At 37.3% G+C, this 22,609-nt stretch overlaps 1 protein-coding gene across 2 annotated transcripts in view; it reads left to right on the top strand.

The window, feature by feature from the left end:
• Positions 1-21,724, top strand: part of FHIP2A (FHF complex subunit HOOK interacting protein 2A) — a 33,910-nt gene extending 12,186 nt beyond the window's left edge. For both annotated transcript variants that reach the window (XM_068951637.1, XM_068951636.1), the window contains exons 4-17: positions 509-613; positions 965-1,087; positions 5,444-5,737; positions 6,603-6,799; positions 7,988-8,102; positions 8,207-8,283; positions 8,391-8,583; positions 9,879-10,048; positions 10,952-11,095; positions 12,813-12,903; positions 14,683-14,826; positions 15,915-16,055; positions 17,218-17,321; positions 17,417-21,724. In XM_068951637.1, coding sequence (XP_068807738.1) covers positions 509-613; positions 965-1,087; positions 5,444-5,737; positions 6,603-6,799; positions 7,988-8,102; positions 8,207-8,283; positions 8,391-8,583; positions 9,879-10,048; positions 10,952-11,095; positions 12,813-12,903; positions 14,683-14,826; positions 15,915-16,055; positions 17,218-17,321; positions 17,417-17,522 — 2,004 coding nt within the window. In that variant the 3' untranslated portion in view covers positions 17,523-21,724. The remainder of the gene's footprint in view (positions 1-508; positions 614-964; positions 1,088-5,443; positions 5,738-6,602; positions 6,800-7,987; positions 8,103-8,206; positions 8,284-8,390; positions 8,584-9,878; positions 10,049-10,951; positions 11,096-12,812; positions 12,904-14,682; positions 14,827-15,914; positions 16,056-17,217; positions 17,322-17,416) is intronic.
• The last annotated feature ends 885 nt before the right edge of the window (positions 21,725-22,609 follow it).

The raw sequence follows: 22,609 nt of genomic DNA, 5'->3' as shown, positions 1-22,609 counted from the left end.
TCGTCTGGTGTTAATTGCTCATCAATTAAAAAACCCCTTAGTAGCCATTGAGGTGTTTATGATGATGAGTTTTTCATCATATCTTTGTATGTACTAGCACAGAGAGTTGCTAGATTTTGTGAGAACTCTGGCTGAAAGTTAATATTGCTATAAAGTGGTACAATACTATAAAAGACAGTTTGACTATAGCCAATTAATTCAGAGTTAATTTCCCCTAACCTCTACCTGTATAGGTAGGGCATATTTCCTGGAAAGACTGAGAAGTGTGCACTAGAATAATTAATTGAAAGTATGGATAATTTTAAAAAGAAAACAGTTAATGAGATGCAACTTTTTTTTTGTTGATCTCAATTAGTACTGATAAAAGTATTGTGTTAACAGATGATGTTTTAAAATAGTTTTAGTTAAATTATTGCTGTTTAGTCTTAGTTTGAAAGACAATTTTGCATGTTCGTTTTCCATCGCATTTGTTACATTTTTTGTTATTGTTCGTCTATTTTTGTTTTAGTGTCCTCCAGGAATGAAACAGCAAGTTTTGGCTTTCTATACAAAACTTTTAGGAAGAATACGACAGCCTCTGCTTCCCCATATAAATGTGCATAGGCCAGTGCAGGTACTGTTCAGATTTTAAGTAAACGTTATTTTGTATGATAAGTTTCTCTGGGTGTATTGTGACTAATGGCATCTTTTCTTAAATTTTTCCGTTTTTTGGCGTGTTAAAAAAAAACTCCGTTGTTTCCGGTCCTTTCTATTGCTGCAGTGTGATATCACTTTTCGCGTACTGCTAATTAGAGCCTTGAACTGCCACTGCAATGCAAGTTGTAAGTAATAAAGAAATATTGTTCACTGCAGTCTAAATCTAGAGCAACTGTCAAGTCAGTATTGTAGAATTCAGTCCATCATTCGTAGGAAAAGCTACAACTTACTTCCAGTTTTAATTGTTTGGCTTTTCTTTATGTGACAGAAATTAATCAGGCTATGTGGTGAAGTTCTGGCAACACCAACAGAAAACGAAGAAATTCAGTTTCTCTGTATAGTATGTGCAAAGCTGAAACAGGATCCATACCTGGTCAACTTCTTCCTTGAGGTGAGCAACTCAAATCTGCATTTCTCAGGTTTATTTCTAAAAGACTATGTCACAGGCAAAATCTAATGGAGAACTCGAGGTAGCAGATTAGTGCTTCACAGATGACTTTTAATTCATCAAACTTTGTGATTTTTTCCTCTGGTATTGAAACCCTTTGCTGCTAGACTTGATACAGCCAATTCTTTTTACTAGAATTTCATTCAGGGCTCACAAATTTACCCACTTGAGGTCTTTACCTGTATAGCTTTTAGAGGGCACTCTCCAAATCAGAAAACAAGAATTTTTAGCCAAGGGAAGTAATAGCGGTATAGACTATAACTTAGAACATTGCGAGAGAAGGAGACCTTGGACTTCTTAAGTTGTTTTGTCTTCAGCCCCGTAAATACTAAGGGACAGATTGCGTAGGGCGCTGAAACTTTGCAAAATGCTAAGTGTTTTGCAGGATTGGGCCCTTATTTGGTAGTGACACATATGATCTAGCTGCAGTGCCAGCTCACAACCTACAATATGGGATTATTTTCTATCTGTAAGAAAGCCAAGTGTCTTTACTCCCCTCTTGGAACTTAACAAGTGGCATTGCTGAAATCGGAGTGGGAGGAGAAAGAATTTCTAGGCTGGCTTTCTGTTCTCATTTAGGAGCAACATATACAAGGTTAGTTTGTAGAAGTCTGTTTAGAAATTCTTCCTGCTCCTACTTTGATGCTTCTTACGGTGCACACTATCTATTATATATATGATACGTAGGTGAAAAGATGTAGGTATAGTCATACGCCAGGAATATTTTACAAGCTTTCCCAAAGCAGGAATCTGTCTTCCTATACAGCAAAGATATTTTTTCCTGTAAGTTTCTGAATGTCGCTTAAACCTTCATTAGTAAATCCATGTTCAGTTTATTCTTACCTTAATAAAGTATTGCCCAGATTGCCATTGTATCCACTGTAGCTGTACAAGCAAAAACATTGGTATAAGGATTGAACTGTTAGTGTTTAAATATTAGAGGCTCTCAGGAGCAAGCTACCAGCTATATTACAGGCAGAATATGATAGAGGTCCGAACCCCAGGGTAACTTGTAATGTAATTTGTGTAAATCATATGGCTTTAAAAGAGCAAATAAGACCCTCTGAATGACTGTTATACTCAAATAATGCCCCTGAAATCAAATTTGAGAACACCTGTTGTGGAAGTATTTTGTCAAATATTAGTGTTCTGCCTCGAAATGGCAAAATTACAATATTAAAAATCAGACATGGAAAATCAGATTATGCCAGATTTCAAAGAGAGCTCTAGCTTTGCAAAATGCGGACTGTGGAGTTCAGAGAAGCCAAAGAAGATTCTTGTAGTGCCTCTTTCCATCAGGAGATTGTTCTAAGCATTGTAGTCTAGGACAGATGTCTTCACTACTTCTGATGGTAATTTCCAGATAAGGTATTTGGGATGCAGAACTGTCCTTTATTAGAATACAATATTCTGGTTGTTGGCATCCAAGACTCTCAGAGGCGCTGTTGTCGTGACTTGATATCTGTTTCTGACCTTCGAATGCATGACAGGGTACACTTACAGAATTCTGTGTGACATTTGTCTCTCAAGTCTCTAACGCTTAAAGCTGAAATGCAGGTATAGCTCTCCAAAACAGTCTGTTTATATCTCTGTAAGTTTTACTTCCTTTGACTTTTCCTGATAAGCTTGTACAGTATGTTATGAACTTAGAAAACGGAGCAGGTACAAACTCCCAAAGATGTCCCCCGTATGATTCCGTATTAAATAGTCTGTTCTTTGTTATAACTATTTATACTTGCTGATCTATTTATATATTTGTTTTTAATCTTTCACCTGTGTTGCTTAACCGATAGGGCGGTATGATGTGACTGTATCTCTTGAGAAAGTTACTTTTTTAAGGAAATGAGAATTGGAAGAACCCCATTCTTTTTAAGACCTGACTCAGAAGTGTCTTCTGAAGTATCTTGTGCAGAGTTCCATGTGCTAGTTTTATTTGGTCTTTAATTTATTCCTTTTTTTGAACTGAATTTCCCTTGTTCTGGTGTATAGAGAAAGAACATACAAAGGAATGTTTGAATTATCACCTCTGTTGTAGTTGTTATTTTATGTTAAACATGTTTAACATAAAGTATTTTCCCTTATTTGTTTCCTCTTTAGTTATCCCACCTCAACTCCTCTTATGAGAGGTATTTCTTGCAGCTGATCCTTCCATGCAAAGGAAGCTTCTCTGATTCAATTTTTGCTCTTTAAACAAGCTTGAACATAGTATCCGTTAAAAAACCGTTAAAAACAGAATATAAAATGAGAACCCTCATTTTGTAAAATGAACAAGGGTTTCACTATTCACTTTGACTTAAGTTACTACAAAGCAGCAGGTTTATGCTTTTCACTGTGAATTGAGTGGACATTTTTGTTAGCTGTGATACCACTTCATTTTTCACAGAATTGTTTTAAAATCTGTTTGCGTTTATAGACTGATGTGGCAACATCCACCACGGAATTCGACACTCAGATAGTGACATAATACGAAAATATAAAAATGTACTACTCTTTGCTGATAATGAATTCATTTAAAGGAGTGCTTTGCCTAGAAAACACTGAATATATATTTCATGTAACCTTTTCTGTCAGATCATTCAGGATCCTGTCTTGCACCTTTACAGGAGGCAGGTGAGCAGCTAAGCTGCAGAACTGCATGATTAATCAACAGGAAGCTTAAATACATGAAAAGCTCTGCATACGTGTTGTTCAGTGTACAGACTGCTTTGTGTCACCTGCCAATGCAAGAGTAATGAGCTGTGGTCAAATTTAAAGGGGGATTTATACTGTTAGGTATAGCTAAAGTGTAAACTATGACCTTTCAAATGATAGGAGAGTCCATGCATGAGGTAGTAAGTTGGTGCAAGGTAAAATGAATGTTTTACAGAATCATATGTAATTTTTGCAAAAAGTAGCTTTTATCTTTGGTGATTGAAAACGCAGTTCTAGCCATAGCAGCTAGGGCAAACCAAGTATTTGAGTCGTTTTTTGCCTTTTTGATTACACTTTGGTATAAATGAAAAATAGGATAAACTACAGGGAGGTAGCACAGCCTTTAGATGCACCATAGCCATCGTGAATGTTACAGTTCTGATCCAGCTATTCTCATATATTGATAAAATATATAGGAGGAAAAGGTATACGTTGAAGGAGTGATTCTTCTACTCTAGTCAAAAATTGCACTTATTTTATAGCTTGCTCTTGCCACTGGGCTGCCTCTCAAGGCATGTTGTTATGCGAGTGTATCGCGACATTCAGAACAGATTCTCCACAGAGAACGTGCATCAGTTTGCTGCTCGAGACTGTCATGTAGTTAATCCCTGCTGGTCTGTATGTACTAAACACTGTTAACCCCAAATGGTTCCTCTTTTAAATAGTTAATGCTTGAGATATATATTTGTAACAATTGTGGTGTTATCATAGAGGAGGGAAACCCTTTGGATTTATAAACTCGCTGCTGTACTTACTTAAAAAATGAGTCTTATGCTGAAATCTAATTTATGATTCTAATACACTATTATTCACCTGCGCTTATGCCAGAAGAACAGAGAATTCTTGCCTTGCTGTGAGTTTCACTGTGGTCTTGCAGAGCATGAATCTAAATGTCTCTTTATGTGCGGGAGTCAGATTTATCTTATAGAAAGACAAATGGGTTGCTTTCTTTCAGGTTAAGCAGAGATGCTTTGCAGCTTCTGAAAGGTTCTCCATGATCTGTTACAGTACCCAGTGCTTAGAATAGTCTTCTGTCCGTTAAATCTACTGATTTTTTTTTCTTTATAAAGAAACACAATTTGAGAGTTATCCTGCTGTCATAAAAGATGCTTTTTTCCCCCTTCCCTTTGAAGGTAAAATCTTCAGAAGTTAAGAATGAATTTCATTGTATGACTTTGACTGGAAATAGTGTTTCAGAGATTAAAAGCATTTGAGGCCTTTCTAGGTAAAGTGATATTTTTCTGTTGTGTGTGCTAGGGTCAAAAGGTGCCCTCGTAGGGAAAATGAAAAATTCATATCAAATACTAGGCAAATCAAGTGAATACGTGCCTCCATTGGTGGAGATAAAAGGATACCATCTCTTTGTGAATGGTGAATTCAGCCTTGAACCAAAATGGCGTAGGGTTTAAGAAAAATTTGAACAGATTAAGAAATGTACTAAGCTTAAAACCTCCCATGCTCTTGCAGCCCGTTACTTTCTACATAGTTACTGCATTCAGCCTTGTAGAGAGCTGCTTCAAATGTCAATGTACCAAATCTCCTTTTAGTACATTTCTGCCTTAGAATGAATTAATTGCAACAGCGTAATTCCAACAAAATGCTTTTCAGAATAAGTTAAAAGCGATGGCTTCCAAAGGATCAGCAAGTGTAATCACAGAAGACATGCTAAAAGGCCAAGATTCTTTGACAACAGACACAGGACAGCCCATTCAACCCGAAGAAATACCTGCTTCTGCTGGAGCAGAGCAAATGGAGAAAGAAGATGACCTCCCTCAACAGGCGGACGATCTGTCTTTCAGTCTGGATGAACTAAATGTCACATCATCATCTGAGTCCTCAACCGTTCGTCCAAATCAAGACTATAATTTAGTGAATTCTCTGCTAAATCTCACTAAAAGTCCAGTGAGTTTGGTTTTTTTATTGTTATTCTCTTTAATGTGATATAGTGGATATTATGTGAAGCAGGGAGAGGCAGGGACTATACATGTATGTACACATTGTATTTTAACTATAAAAAATAAGATGCAGATTTGTTTCGCAGGTGTTTTTTGTAAATTGGTAGTTTTCTTTGCAAGTTCAGATTAAAATTAAAGTATGCTTTTAGAAAATGAATATTAATTTTATTGTTGGTAATGTAAAGTTCTTTTTGAGCAGTTTGTGTGGGATGCTGCATGCTTCACAAACAAGTTGAATAGGATAGTCTTCAAGTGAAATATATCACAGGAGCATTTTTAAAAAGCTACTTGCTGTAGTATTGACTTAACCAGACCCACTTTTTTTTTTTTTTGTATAAAAGCACTGGAGTACGTCCAGGAATTTGATTTCTTTTCAGAACAACTGCTATATGTCTCACCCAGCTCCACTCCGGAATTCATACTCCAAAAACTTAAAGGAGAGTTGGATAAGCCTGTAATTTTGACAGCACTGTTGAGAGCAAAGCGCTTTATATATCTATGTACGTTGCAATTGTTAAGTGATAATTTACATTGGCTAATGTCTTGGTCTTCATCTGACCTACAGCACTAGGGCCGTAAGCCTTAAGGTTGCAGTTACTTTCTTGATATATGACATGGATTCAGATGAGGTTCTTTATTTTGTACCATTCAAATTCAGAAGAAATAACTTTTAATGGCTGAAAAAGAAGCAAAAGGAAATGTATTCATTCACTGAGGGGGATGGGAGAGGTTTAGTTTGGGAGATATTTGCTTCTTTATTTTAAGTGAGCTTCATTCACCTTCTGATTAATTTTTCCATGCCCTTCTGCCAGGATGGCCGGATAGCAGTGAAGGCCTGTGAAGGCCTCATGCTCTTGGTGAGTTTGCCAGAGCCAGCAGCTGCCAAGTGCCTGACTCAAAGCACTTGTTTATGTGAGCTGTTGACAGACAGGCTGGCCACCCTCTACAAAGCCCTGCCTCAGTCACTGGATCCTTTAGACATTGAAACGGTGGAGGCAATTAACTGGGGGTAAGAATTTTACTTTTGTATTTAATACCTGAGGTAATTTTACACCCCTCCTCTAAACTCATTTTCTGTAGCTACATAAGATGTAAAAGATATTTACGTTCCCATACTAAAGTTTCAAGAGCAGAGTTTGGATACTGACTGCAATAGAGTGGTAAGACTTCAGACATCCAATGTAGTCATTATTTTTGACATTAAGTCAGGTTTGACTGCCAGTCCCCTGCAGAGATTCCTCAGGAAGCAAGATTTTCCATTGAATTATATTAGCAATTTGTTCCGATATAGCAGTAGTATCAGATACAGATTATTTTCCTATTTGGATGTCTAGAATATCGGAACTATATGCATAAACCTTTCACTGTACACAGTGAGCACAGACCTCTAAGCTGCTAGAGAGGGCAGGAAGGGTGTATTTGAGAGCAGGCTGTTGCTGCGACATTTTTGCAGTGAAGAAGAAGGAAAGAATTATTGCATAGCTCATCAGCACAAAGCAAAAGATAATATGCCTGTCATCCTACCTGCTTGTGTGTTAGATACTCAATACATTTAAATACTGTTCCTCGCTCTGCCTTCATTATTTTGAATTGATCGTGATCTGTTAGTATACTTAGACAAAGAGCAGGTATTTGCAAAAAGAGTATATTAATTTCTGGTGGCTGGAGTTAGAAGAAAAAAGGTACAACCTGTAATAGCGTGGTAAATAATTATTGGGCCAGTTTAGCAAAGAAAGTGGTGAATTTGTCATTCTATAGAGCTTTCAAATAGAGATGCATGGTTTTTTTGAAAGGTGCAGTCTAGTTCAGGAATATGCTGTGTGATTTCGGTGGTCTTGATTGAGGTCACTTACAGAGTAGAGAAAAACAATTCATTTTATGGTTCTCTGACTACAGGAGTTATTGATTCAGTTTCTGTGGTCTGTATTCCCTGAGAGAATAAACTAGATGATCAGTACTCCCTTCTGAGTGAAGAAACACTTAAACTAAGTATCTCCACACAGAATTTTTCTGCTGGACATACTACGTATCCTTTAACATGCCATTGAAAACCTTTTTGTGTAGAAAAGCTATTCTAATGGTCACTTCATTGTGAGCAGATCATTAATTATGCTGTTAAGTTCAATAAGAAGAGTGTCCAGCGTTCTTCAGATATTCTTAAAAAGACTAAATAAGTATTTTTCCCTACATTCTCCAGTCTGGATTCCTACAGCCACAAAGAAGATGCATCTGCTTTTCCAGGGAAAAGAGCCCTAATCTCATTTCTTTCATGGTTTGACTACTGTGATCAACTCATCAAAGAAGCACAAAAGGTTTGAAGTGTTTGTAGATGATACAAACGTATTCAGAAAATAAATAGTTCAAGTAGTTTCTTAGCTTTTCAGTGTGAGACCCCATTCTGTATTTTTGTTTTCAGACTGCTGCTGTTGCTATGGCAAAAGCTGTGCGGGATCGATTTTTTGTTGATGTTATGGAACCCCAGCTGATGCAAACGTGAGTAGCATCCTTCTACAGGAAACAGCAGCAGAAGAGAATCTGAGTCAGGTCGATATTTTTCAGCTGAAATCCAGTACCTATCTAACGTTAAATTTATCATTCAGCTCAGAGATTGGAATCCTCACATCAACGGCACTATTGCATCGCATTGTTCGTCAAGTGACTTCAGATGTCCTTCTGCAGGAAATGGTTTATTTTATACTTGGAGAACACAGAGAGCCAGAAACTTTGACAGACATCAACAGACATCCGTTGCGACATAGGTTAATCGAGCACTGTGATCATATTTCTGACGAGGTGAGAAATGATAATGGTGGGATGTCTACTGGGCAGTTTCTTCTTGCTCAGGGTCTATAAAAACACCACTGTGAGGTCATTTTGTTTTTGTGTCAGCTAACTTTTCGTTTTAACCAAGGAAAAGAGTTATGACCGCCAGTCCTGCAAATACCTCTTAGAATGTGAAGATCGAACTGCTTTATCCAACCAGTACATTTTTTTCTAGCAATAAAGATTCTTTGATAAATTTACTTGCTCCATATGTATGTATATTTGGGCTTGTTTTTCTGTAAAACGTGGCAGACTCTGTTTGTGTAATTGCATTTTAATTGGCCGTTTTTTATATGTTGCATCGCTGTTATTTTCCTTATGTCAGTTTTGTCATGTTACCACCTAAGGGGTAGTTTAAAACTACTTTTCTTTTTTTTTTTTTTTTTTTTTTTCAATTACACAAAGCAGGTTTGGCCAGAGAGTATACACAGTGCCAATTAAAAGATGATGTAGTAACTTTAAGCATTTTACACAGCATAAACCTTATTAAAATAATTGACTTCAGTGAAACCCCTTCCAGAAAGCTGTTTGTGTAGCTGGTCTTTCCATGAAACAGCCTCCACTCTTTACTTGCTCAAAAAATCCCCAAGCCTACCTGAAATACGGATCTATGCTTTGATATACTCATTTTTTTCAATCTACTTACCTGCCTACCCTTTCAGATTCAGATAACTGTATAAATTAGCTGATCTTTGCAAAGCTGAGCGCTCTAAAGCCATCTCTAAAGACAGCCTCTCTGTTGCTTAAAGTCAGTCCCTTTTTAAAAGCCTACATAGTGTCTCCATGTAAAAAAGCCTCTAGTTCTGGCCATGACATGCCAGTATTACTCTTTTTTATTCTGGATATTTATTTACTACCTTTAAGTCCTACTGTATATCTGGCTTGCACGGTAATAACCATTTTCCAACATGGATCCGATTGTAATACGGAAGGCTAAGTTGTAAGTTCTTTGGATGTTCTTTGTATTGTTATTTTGACAGGTTTGAGAAGAGTTTTTGTATTATAGAGCTGTACTGTATGATGTTATAGGAAAAAAAATATATGCACATACTGGTTTTCAAGTGCATTTTGTGCCATATTTATATACCACGCTTGGCATAATGATTTTCTAATTCTGCCTGGGAATTTTGGTTCCTACCATAATATAAATAAATATGTTCTAGGTTGTACAATGTTCTAGGTTGTACAAACACGGCTATAAGACAAATAGCATAAGCATAGCAACTGTGCATGAGTTCATTGAATTTTAACTTTTTATTTTGCAGATCAGTATAATGACTTTAAGAATGTTTGAGCACCTTTTGCAAAAACCCAATGAGCATATTCTTTATAATTTGGTTCTGAGAAATTTAGAAGAAAGAAACTATATGGAATACAAGCCTTTCTGTCAGGAAGATAAAGATGTGGTAGAGAATGGACAGATTGCAGGAGCAGTGTAAGTTTTTTTTTTTAAGAAAAGTTTTCACAACAGCTAACTTGGATTCTTATTTGTAAAACAAAACAAGTCTTTTCCTTCATTAATTGAAGGAAAAGTGAGCACAGCACATCATTAAGTGTTTTGTTTGTTAATCTATAAACGTAACGTGCATATATATGAAGTGATGCACAAGGTTTGCCATCAGCAATTTATGAAAATTGTTAGAACAGTAGCAAGAGCTGAAATTAACCAAAACTTCTTTTCTAAATAGGCATTCTAAGGTCTTGATATAGTAATTTACTTAGGCATCTATATAGCTTGAGTCTGTGCATATTTGTATTGATTTCAGTGAGATTGTTCTTAAAGTCAATCACTTAGGTATCTTGCTTACATTAATGTTTTTGAATCATATTTTTTGATGGAAGAACATTTCTAAGACACTTTATATAAAATTCTTTGAAATACCCTACCTACTATTACAACTCCTTTTTTTTTTTACTGAACAGAGGTGTAAGGACTAGTTACACCAGCTATTTTAGGCATCTCAATTAAGATATTTCTGAGTCATCTAAAATAGTCTAATGATTTCCCTGAGTAGAAGTCTCTCTCATGTGGAAAACTTGGCTAAAAAATTTAAGTGATTTAGCGCAGTGATTTTGTAGCAGTCAGAAATGTCCAGCTCTTTTGTTCAGATCAGCAGGTTATGAATTTTCTTCAAAAATAAAACAAAGCTTGCCAGGTATTTGTAAAGGTTGGCATTTCTGCATATTAGGTAAAAAGATGCACATATTAGTGTGTTCTGAAAAACATGCTAATTTTTCAGAGAAGAAAAATAGAAAGTATATCTTCTGATCCAGAAAGTTCCCTGCCTTCCATAACATTCTGTGAATTTTTATGTTTGTGTCTATTATAATCTCACAGAGACCTAGAGGAAGATCCATTATTTACTGATCTGTCTCCAGATAACACGCTGTCAACTCAAGAGTGGCTCAGTGCTTCTCCACCTGTCAGTCCAGAACATCCGAAAAATGATGGGAAAACTGAAGTTCATAAAATTGTAAATAGGTGAGTTGAAACAAATCCTTAAAGAAATCCCTGAATGTGTGGGTGTCTGCACACACTGTGCAAACTAAATGAACTCTGTAATGGGCGTAGGTCTGTGGTTCTGTGCCAGCTGGCAAAATGACTCCACGGAAAAAGAATTATGTGATGTTTTACCAGAAAGCTACTCCTGAAGGATTAGAGCTTACAATAAGTAAAAAGAATTGAACAGAAACCAGAAAAATAGAAAAACTTTACAGCGAATATTCCAATCTGTTACTCAGACTTCCAGATAAAAGCCTAATTGCGTATAAAACATTCTTTTCTCAAAAAAATTTGCTGAGTTTAAACTAGTCTTATAAGGGGCTTGACCTTCCTGGAGATGTCTGGGGAATGTTGCCAGAAAGGTTTCATGGAGGGGGGAAAACTACTAGTTTCCCAGGGTTCCTTAAACACATATATAAAACAAAATAATTGCCAGGCTAGAGATAATCATCTATTCCCAGAAACAAGTCACCTGTAACGTACCTTTGTGCATGTTAGACGTACTGCAAATTGGATACCACAAAGAGGACAGGCTCTGCTCTAAGCAACTTAGTGATGGTAATTTTCTTAGCTACTAATATGAGGGCAGTTGCTGTTTGCTCGGTTAATTCGTGTTAGCAAAGCAGCACGGGTATTTCAGTGCTGACCTACCTATTTAAGCAGAAATAATCAAAGGTGTTAGCCAAGGGAAGCAAGCAGCCCAAGGACCGTCAGCGTAGAACTGAATAGTTGTTTCTTGTCCTCTTCCCCCAGTACTGCTGTGTGTCGTTTATGGTGGACTTGGTTTGGAGCAAAGGTGATCTCCACAATGTACCCCGTATAATCTCCATCGGGGAACAGAAGTTTTTTTTATGATTTGCAGTGTTTTGCAAATTTATTTTTTTCAGATAATGTGAACTGCAATAAGAAAACTCAACTACTCCGTATTTCTGACTATGTATACAGATCTTTCAGGAGCCTCAGCAGTTCTTGGTGTGTGGAGAAAACTGAACTTTGGAAAGAGGATCCAAAAGCTGAATGGGTTTTTGCTGTTCAGAAATTTTCATTTTCTAAGTTTTTTTTTAAAGGCAGTTCCTCTCTAATAGAATTTAGAATTTCCAGAGGTGTTCCTTAGGCCAGATATCAGTGACAAGTAATAAGGACATACATATTTGCACTACATACCTGATAAAGGCAATCATATTTGTAATTGGGGCAGCTATTCCTGTATGCTCTTGCGTGTTTATTGCTACAGCAAACGATGGCAAATAAAAATGCCTTTGCAATAGGTTAGGAAGAATTTTAATTGTGATTCTCCTTTTCTTCTGACTCATTTATTCTCCAGTGAACTTTCCATCTGGTCTGGTAAGATGGAGTCTGACTTTTAGTAAATGTCCATACTGGTCATGGCTATTCCTTTCCATCTTCATTTTGTCTGCTCGTTTTCAGAAACTGCTAGCCGTACTGACTTTTTTTACCCCAGCGCCCGATACACAAATTCTGAAGTATATATGTTGTTATTACAAACAGTAGTTAGAACAGACTTGCGTAAGTAGAGTTTGTATTCTCTGTTCTTCACATGAAGTTACAGTAAAATGTCTGGATTAATTGGGCATCTGATTCAGTACTGTGTCCACTATTACAGGTGATGAAGAAGTATGGACCTGATGCTCCATGGATGGTAGTTAAACATTAATGTACTTCTGTCTCTTTTTAGTTTTCTCTGTCTTGTACCTGATGAAGCTAAGTCCTCATACCACGTGGAGGGTACAGGTTATGACACTTACCTCAGAGATGCCCACAGACAAGTAAGTCACTGAAGTCTTCTTTAATCAGTCCCTGAGAACTTGAAATGCTTATGAGAACGTACACATGGTTCTATAAGTAGTCCTACTACATGTATCATTTGGTAATGGCAGATGGGAAAACTCAGTTTTTATTTTCTAATGAAATCTTACCTTCGGAGATTTTTGAGGGTGAATCCACCTTCTATTATTCTAGCAGGAATAATGAATGACATTAAACGCATTAACATTCACATAACAAATACACTGAGAGAAAACCTGAGCTGCAGATAGGTTCTTAATTTGTTTTTTCATTTATCTGCGTTCTCTTGGAGAATTGCCTGCCAAGCTGTTTGAAAGGACTAAAGGGAAATTAAAATGCTGCATAGGAGTTATGCAATCTGGGACTTTAAAAATAAAGGCTCATCACAGGGAATATGCAGCCTAAGGCATTCAGGTTTGAAGTTGAGGATTCTGGTGAGAAAGCTTTGTGGTTTACTATTTTGAAATAAACGCAGGTTTTGCTTTTACAAGTGTCATCTCGAGTCTCCTTGGTCAGAGGACAATCACTGTTTATTTGCAGCTTTCTTAATGAGGCCCTATGAATCTTCCACAATAGAAAAAAAAATATGCAAAGCAGTAGAATAACTGAGAGAACTATATTTAGTAGGCACTTGAAAAATTCCATCATCTCTGAATTATGATGTGAGCAGTTTGAAATAGGAAGCCTGGATTTCTGCATTCGTTGTGTTGTTTTACCTGTAGTCTGTCCTATAAAGAGAGGGAATAGAAAGTAGAGAATAAGGAAACAAAGGTTCATGTAAAATTCCCCTGTGTTCTATTCTTGGATGCCAGAAATTACATATCATCTTGGTATTTCTTTCATGCCTTAGGGAAAAGAGTATTCTGGGAGTTATTAGAGAACAGAATTGGTTTCTGTCACTTCCTGACAATGATATGGCTACTCTTAAAATATTTCTCCCCTAAGAATAGCCCTGCCTATTGCTGTTATTACATCCAAATAGCTATTCTACTTCCATATTTCTATTCCTAGAATCCTGCACAGGTAGGTAAGCTGCATGCAGGAAAGAGTTCCTGAGCTTGTTTCACCTCTCTTTTGCTATGGTTTACCCCTGCATTCCATATTTTCACTCCTATAACCTGTGATCCTTTCAAGATATAATTCCTTGAAAGTGAGACATCAGGCAGCCCAAAGCAAACCGGAGGCAGAAGCTGACAGCCTATTGAGAAAGACTGAGTATTTTCTGGGTGATCAGAACCAAGGAGAGGGAAGAGGGAAGCCCTGAAGTACGCTTTTTATCACCTGCGCATACACGTGCCTTCCCTATCCTGGGAATTCAGGAGGAATTGGGTTGGGTAGATAAGCTGCATGCTGTATGGTAAAAACGTGGTAACTTATTTACAACATTATCATATGTGAATTCAATTCCTGCTTTAGAAGAATTCTTATCAGAATGTGTATAATGCTGGCTTTGCTTTGTGTCTGGGTCCCAGTTGCTTTTTGGGAGCTCTGTTCTGCACTCATTGTGTTTCTGAAACTCCCTTAATAGCATGAATGTCAAAAAGAAAATGAAGTGCCTGCATAGAAACTGATGATGATTATTTTGGAATGACTGTCCTTTTTGAGCTTCGAGTACTCAGATAGCTACAGTTTATAGTCTTAAGGACTGGAGGCTGTTAAAATTAAAGGGTTTCCTTGGAGGTTGGTATCTTTTTTTCTGCCCCCAATAAATATTTTTCATGAAATTGTTTGAGTCTGTTTTCCTGCCTGCTTTTTTCTAGTTCCGGGATTATTGTGCCATCTGCTTACGATGGGAGTGGCCTGGATCTCCCAGATCTTTGGAAAAGTGCAATTTAGAAGCATCGTTTTTTGAAGGACACTTCTTGAAGGTCCTGTTTGAAAGAATGGGCAGGATTCTTGATCAGGTAAAAAAAAAAAAAAAAAAAAAAGTACATTATTAATTCCCTTTCTGATGCTTTAAACATTGCTAAATAGCGAGTTGTTATTTAGCCGTTTTTATCAGTAGATATCAGAAAACCTTACAGGAGAAGTCAGTATCATAAAATTAATTTCTGAGAGACAGTAGATGAGGCACGAAGATGAAGTGACTTGTTTCAAGGCTGTTCAAATCCAGTATATCATCTAAGAGACTGGCATAGCCATATAACAAGGGAATGTCTGTCCGTGTCTTGTCAGCGTTGTCTGTTCTGAATACATGAAATTCCACTAGTCGGGAGATTTTTAGCTGAACTAAAATGTCAGTTTGTTTCCACTGTGATCCTGATGAGAAAATCAAAGCTGAAAAAAGACTTGAAACATAAAGAAGCTATGATGAAAATACTTTACTTTAAATGCCTCTTGCGTTTAGCTGATCTGAGGAAAGGAGGTAGAGAAGAAGCTCAGAATATTTCATGCTGCATTCCCAGCGCAGGACTGTCTCATCTCCCATGGCAGTACTGCGTGCTGCCACAAGATGACCAGGCCTTCTGCAATGATTCTTTCCAAGCAAACTGAAAGTAAGACATATACCGTATTAGCTGCAAACATGGATTTGTCTCTCTCAGTTTCCTGAGCTCATATAGTTTGCAGATATCCAGGGGAAGCAAACAGATGTTTAATCTAGGCTGATCCTATGCTGTTTGTTTTGCTACTGAGCTGAATAACTATTTTATAGCAAAAGGACTTATCCCACAACAAACTAGAAGTTTACAAAAGCATTACTTAAAATGCATCTGTGCAATAGCCCTGCTTGGAAACCTCTGGGATTTCATGTGGTTGTAGCAATTATACAGATAATAATATTTAATACCTAACTGCCATGTCATTTTCTTCACTGCTATTGCGGAAAACACAGGTTTGGGGCCTGTCTTCTAATCTAGTTTTTTATCTTTATATAATCATAGCCTAGTATGTAAGGTTCTAGTAGTTAAATAAGCACTTGCTAGATAAAAAGAAGCCAGCATGAAAATAGCTAAACACTGTAGTTTTTTGTTTGTTTTGTTTGTTTTTGCAGCCCTATGATGTAAATTTACAAGTTACGTCAGTGTTGTCCAAACTCTCCTTGTTTCCCCATCCTCACATACATGAATATCTTTTGGATCCTTATGTAAACCTAGCCTCTGGCTGTAGATCTCTCTTCTCTGTTATTGTCAGGGTGAGTAAACACACAGTTAATATTTACATATGGCTATACAGCAGTGATAAATTTAGTAACTTTGTAATGAATATTGTAATGTAATGAAGTTGGCAAATGACTTATTACTAAAAATAGGTTCTTATATTTTTGATTTGAAAATCGTAACTATGGCTTTCCTAACAGAAACAAACTTGGAAAATACTTTTCCCAGCATTTATTTCCTTTGTACCTGTCTTCAAAATTGTTTCCCCTACCATATTTGCTTAGTTTCATTGTGTAGATGTAAAATATCCCCACTGGCAATTATGTTACTTTAAATCTGACTTGGTCACGTTGTTGTCATTTGCAGGCAATGTCACATAATGCCATAAGTGCAGGCAGAGTTCAGGTTTGCGCCTGGATGGGAAGGAGATGGCTTTTGATTCACAAAAAAAGCAAATGGTGCTCCTGAATACAGTGTGCTTGGACGCAGTGCCTCTGCCCAGGCTCTCTCCTTTCTGATGAAGGCTGTTCTCGAATGTCCTGCTGTAGATTCTGCTCAGTAATAAAATCCTAGACTTATCAAAAGTCCCTTTCCTTTCCCTTTCTGATCATCTCTTCCTGTGAGACCTTTATCCTACAAATGCTGGCTGGCTGCATGATTCTTCTCAGTCAGAGATCCCTTGCCTACCCCACGCACCAGCTGTTATTAAGTTGGTCAGGAGCCTATTATTGGTGCTAACTTGCCCATTGCTAACAGAGGGTCTAGCTCCCTTTTTCTCAGTAGCCTCCTCCATTTCAAACTATAGTCTTAACTTTCTCCCTTTGTGCTTTCCTAAACCCACGAGTTTCCTGGTCAAAGTGCCTGCATTAACATTTACTGAGGCAGATTAATCACTGGCATCATTAAAGTAAGTGAGTAATACCCATTTGTGGCAGCAGCAAGTAAGGCTTAAGATTTCCTATCCCTTTGTAACTTTACTTTCTGTGCCCACATCTTTGGCACCTGTTAATATTTTTAGTGCTTATGACCTCGTACTCTTCTTTGCTGCATAGTGACTAGTCTGCATATTGTTTTAAGAGTCCATGAGAATTGTGAAATGAGTCTGTAGCTCAGGCATTGAAGGCTCTCGTTTAATCCTTGCTGCTAGCCACTCTGCAAAGCTGTTACTTTGGGCGTTGATGGCACTGTGCTTTACAGGTTGTTGGGGACCTCATGGTTAGAATCCAGCGCATCCCAGATTTCACTCCCAAACTTCTGCTGGTCAGAAAACGCCTGCTGGGCTTGGAGCCTGAAGGGCCCATGTGAGTAAATACATTGCATGCTCTCCAAGACACACTGCTGCTCTTTGTGTGTGCCAGTTCTGATTTTTCTGCTGAATTATTTTCCCCTTTCTCAGCATTGACCACATGACGTTGCTAGAGGGCGTGATTGTGCTGGAAGAATTCTGCAAAGAGTTGGCAGCGATTGCGTTTGTGAAGTACCATGCCTCATCTACACCATAAGCAGCTTTGAGTGGCGAGGCTGTAAAATCACCTAGCCTGTTTCACTCAAAAAGACTGTTGACAAAACCCAGATAAAAAGAGGTGGCACCTCATGGCAAAGTGTCAACTGATATTGGGCAGAATTGGAAGACAGGTTACTTTCACCAGTTGTGGGTGTTGGCCACCTTGCGCGAGAGAGAGATTCAAGTGGACCTAGAATACAACTGAAGGGATTTCAGGAGAAACCAATACATAGCATTTCTAGCCATTGTTTGAAGAGCTGCAAAAACTGTATGAAGAACCACAGACATCAGACCTTCGTTATCATTCTGTTGTAATGACAATGTTTAGGGAGTTAGGTCTTTCCTATGTTCTTGGGCTCACTTGCACCAATTTGCTTTTTGTGACCTTATTACTTACAAAATGGCAAGTTAATTTTGTAACATTTTTATGTCTTAACTCTTTTTCTTTTCAATTGGAAATATAAGAGGAAATCATAACCGTATTTGCAGTGGATATTACTAAAAATGAAGCGAGGTTGAAAAGATCCACCGTTCCATATACCATGAGATATATTCTTGAGGGTTCGTCTTTATTTTGGTAAATCGTGAAGAGAACTCTGAGCTTGATTCCCCAGTGGATTACTCCAGGAGCTACATCAGTATAAGATCAATACTAATGGAATTAACCACGATTCAGCATTGCATCCATAAAAGTATTTCTGAAGTATACATGTTTCTAGCATGTTTGTCCCTGTCTTTCCAAATGATCTGTCTTCAGGTCACCTGTGTAACAAGATTTGGTTTAGGTTTCTGCATGTCAATTTTAGTTGCTTGACTCATGGCATCTTTACAGGGAAGTTAACTATAGGTCATCAGTAGTTGTTGCTGAAACAGTATTTTTAACTCCTTTTAAATAGCTAAGTTGGTTTAAGACTCTTTTGTGCCTTGAAATTTTTCAGCATAAACGTTCTGTCACTTTTAGAAAGGTTTTTATTGCTTATCTAACTAACTTGCCTAGCAGTAGTGCCCAGCAAAAAACTGACTGATGCCAGTTCAGTTAAAGTGATGATACCATATGTAGGACCAAAATTTATGCTCTTTTTCATAGCACTGCGATGCAGGGGTGTATCTTAGAGAGTCTTTTTCAACATGGGTACTGTCTGCCAGGCCAGGCATCGCAAGCTGAGTACCATTTGGACTTGAGCACGCTTAGTTTATACTTCTCCAGGATGGTGGCAGCCTGCACTTCGGATAGTACTTGCTGCTCACTGCTGCGTATGCACTAGCAGGTTCAGGAGGCTGTGCTTTAACCTTCAAATCACGCTTAGTGGTTTTAATGAGAGACCTGCCCTGCTATCTGCACAGCACTGTAGTACCTCTTTAGTCTCTTAGAGATGTTAAAGCATAGGCAGGCAAAGTAGAGTTTAGTTCTTCATGTTTACATTGTGTTTCTTTGTTTGTCTTTCCTAATGTCCTGTTTGCGCAGCTAGTGTCCATTTCAGATGTGATTACTCATATGCAAATATGGACTAATTTACTCAGTCACTAGAATTCCTCTGTAGGTACATGATTGTACCTGGAATCGGATTCTGCCCCGAATCCATGACTTTGAGACCTTTTTCTTACATTTATGGATTCTGGATGTTGAGAGGAGGCCTTTTAAGTTAGCAGGTTAATTAGAGCAGTGGCACGGTTAATGGTCTAAATTTATTCCTGTCACAACAGTGAAGAGGGTCCTGCTGTAAAAGCTTCCAGTACAGGTAAGGCTGGGAAGGAAGGCTAGCTGAGAGCAGTTCTGGAAGAGAGGAAATATTTTTGCAGGTAAAACCTATATTAAATGGCTCCCTGTACTGGGAGTAACTTCTGTTTATACTGTTTGATTTATCTGGCACACAAAAGCATTGTTTACTTCCCCACCTCCTTTTTTCCTGAATTTAGCCCTATAATATTTCCTGGTCATAGTAACATGGTAGGATAAAGTTTAAAGAATGACACCGTTTTCATTTTTTTTCTTTAGAAATAAGCCTTGAGAGCAGCAAATAATTTTTAGAGTCATTTGTACTGCAGTCAGTCCATTTTAGAAGCTTCATTAATATAACGTATCTGACACATGGTTCGGAACATGTAAATGTCTGTGCAGAGTTATGTTTAGTACATATGTTTGATAACTTAGGTCCAAATTCAGCAAAGCAGTTAAACATAAGCTTAATTTCAAGAAGCTTCCTAAATCACAGTCACTTAGATGGATGAAGCTAAGCTGTGAAGCACAAATGCTGATGCTTTGCTGAGTTTGGGTCTTTGTTGTTTTTGCTTGAGCTTAATTACTTTTTTCTCAGAATTGTTATTTTCATTATTTATTTATTTTTAAAAATCTGTGTTCTAGAATATTTCTGATGTCCCAATTTCAGTGGAAATTGGAAGTGATAATACTGCTATAAATGAAAGGGAAAGAAATGTTAAACAAATCTTTCACACAAGAGCATTCCGAGTAATATAGCAATTTATAAAGCCATTCAAGGGGTGACCAATCTCAAATGAAGTCGTTAACTTCACCCATTTTTTTTTGTTGTTGACATTGTCATTGATACCTGAGTTTGAGCTCAGTACACTGCAAGGAATTGTATCAGTCACTTTTCCGGAAGGACAAGCTGCAGCGTCTGTGGCATTTTAATGTAGAACAGTCTACCAAGGTGCAAGCACAATCCATTAAAGCTTGCCCATGAAAAGATAAGTAGATGTAATTATAAGCACGCTTAAATTCAGGATATACTCGTTCAGTTTCCAGAAACATTGGGGATGTCTTGCAAACCAAATGTTATTCGGCTGATAAATTTATAAGATATGGATCTATCCTGATTGATAGCAAGAGAAACAATGCTTAAATTCTCTTTTGCCCAAACTGCTTATGTGAGTGCTGCATACAAACCCTTAATTACCATACCCGATAACAATGACCTTTTGTTTTTTTGTAAAGGTGATTTAATGTTCCTTAAGAGATGGAACTCATTTAATTTTGTTTTGTGATGTTTCTCGTGCACTTTTTTTGAAAAAAGGTAAAAAGTTAGTTCAGGTCCATGTTTTCACCTTTCTAATCTATGCATGTCATTGAGGTGTCCATTTTGTTTCTGTGTGTTTGTGTTTGTATGTGGTTATTTATTACCCACAGGTGGACACCTGAGAAATATACGGCCTGAAGTTCACAGCATGTGCAGATCCTCCAGATGTCAGTGGGAAATGCAAGTGCTTATAACTTTTGAAAGTATGGCCACTAGTATTGGATTGAAATACGTGAGAGGAAATACTAGAATAATTTTTGGTTTCAAAAAGCAGATCCAAACTGCGTTTTAACCCTCATGCACGTGTGTGTAAATAGACGCATTTTTACTTTTATTCCATGTATTGTATGTATTTGATTTAGAGTCTGATAGAGAACATTTTGTAATAAGCAGTGTGCTAGCTCTGGTAGAACAAGCTTGTCCGTAGTCAGTTTCTCTTACGACTGTAATATTCCTAGTATTCAGATCCTGTCTATGTAATGTTCTTCTTATGTATTTGTGCAATATAAAAGCTGTGATTTGATACACAGCTTGAGTCTGGTTGTACATCACCTGTGTAAATATGTATAAGGACCAGAATCCCGAGCTTGCTTACACTATGAGTAGTGTAAAGTTTGTCACACTTGATTTTACAGGGCACAAGTAGTCATGGAATGGCTTTGTAAATGCATGGTAATTTCTTACCATAACTTGCAATATGAAATCACAGATACCATTTTATTAGCACTGGTTGTCTTGCTAAAACTGAAGTGCTAGGTAAAAATCTATGGAATATGTAATAGACTTTGGGTTTTATGAAAAACTGTATCTGGTATTGCATATCATACAGGGTTTTCATACCATAATCCTCAGTACCTTCTGTGCCCTGTAAAATAGTTTAACTATATAAAAAATATACTCCTTGTTTTGCCTCCTGCCTTGTTTACATTAAACAGAGGATATTCAGTAAAATTTTTCTATTGAACTTTGTGTAGGTCACTGACTGACAGTGTTGCCAAGGTTTCACAATTGTGGGATTTCCAATGAGGAATTGTTGAAACAGCCACATTACCAAACATACACAATTAAGTTTTACAAAGGAGGCTGTGATAAAATCCAATTTTTGTGCTTAAAATCGCATGCAGGATTAAAAGGGATATTCTCAAAATAAATTAATTTAAATGAAGCGGCTGCTTATATTATTACAGAATCCCAAATAGTTTTTGTATGGATGAGATGGAGCAGAAAATGTGGAATGTTCATGGTCTCACATATTACATCATGCCTTTGATCCCAAGGTCCTTTGTTTTTTTTTTTTTAATTTTATTTTTATTATTTCTGTCACTGCAGCATCTTCTGGAATAAACTGTTTTCCTGTACTGTACTATACTGTGCAGGGCTTAGAGTGAATTAGCATGCCCTTGCACATGAAAATTTGAAGCTAAGGGAAATGGCCAGGATACAGTCATCCTGAACACAGATTGATATCGGCCTATTATCTTTCAAGACTGCAGCAGGTCAAGACCTTGGTTTTCTGTTGCATTTGAGTGCAGGGTGCCTCAGTCACAACATTAGTTTATTGAATTGGATACAAATGTCATGTGTATGAATTAGCATCAGTACTTTCTTCAGGCCTTTGAAGAAGACCTTGTTATATTTTTTATATATGATTAAATTGTATTTGTTGGGTATCTTTTCTTAAAAACTAATCTTGTTTTGGTGTCCTTCAGTTTTTCATTAGCTTTTTAAAAATCTCATTGCTCTGTAAGATCCTCTTTGAGGGTTACGCTTGGATGTTAAATACTGAGAAGGAGAAAAGGCTTAACGGCTGCAAGTGCTCTTGCATCTTTAAAAGAAGAGAGGAACAGCAAGATGGTACACTTAATAGTTCCTTTATAGCTCTCAGCACCTTTACCGTGTTCTCTTGGGTCTTAGAGATTGTCATCTCCCACCCTAACTATTCATTTGAGGTGCCTGTGTGAGGCATTTAGAGATTTAGAGATAATTTAGTTCTTCAGAAGTGTGGAAGTTGTATCAAAATTGCACATTTTAAATCTTCTTGTATTTTGCT

This window comes from Struthio camelus, chromosome 7, assembly GCF_040807025.1.
Source record: "Struthio camelus isolate bStrCam1 chromosome 7, bStrCam1.hap1, whole genome shotgun sequence".
NCBI lineage: Eukaryota > Metazoa > Chordata > Aves > Struthioniformes > Struthionidae > Struthio > Struthio camelus.
Note: the sequence above shows the minus strand (reverse complement) of the source record. Positions and strands in the feature narration are given on the sequence as shown.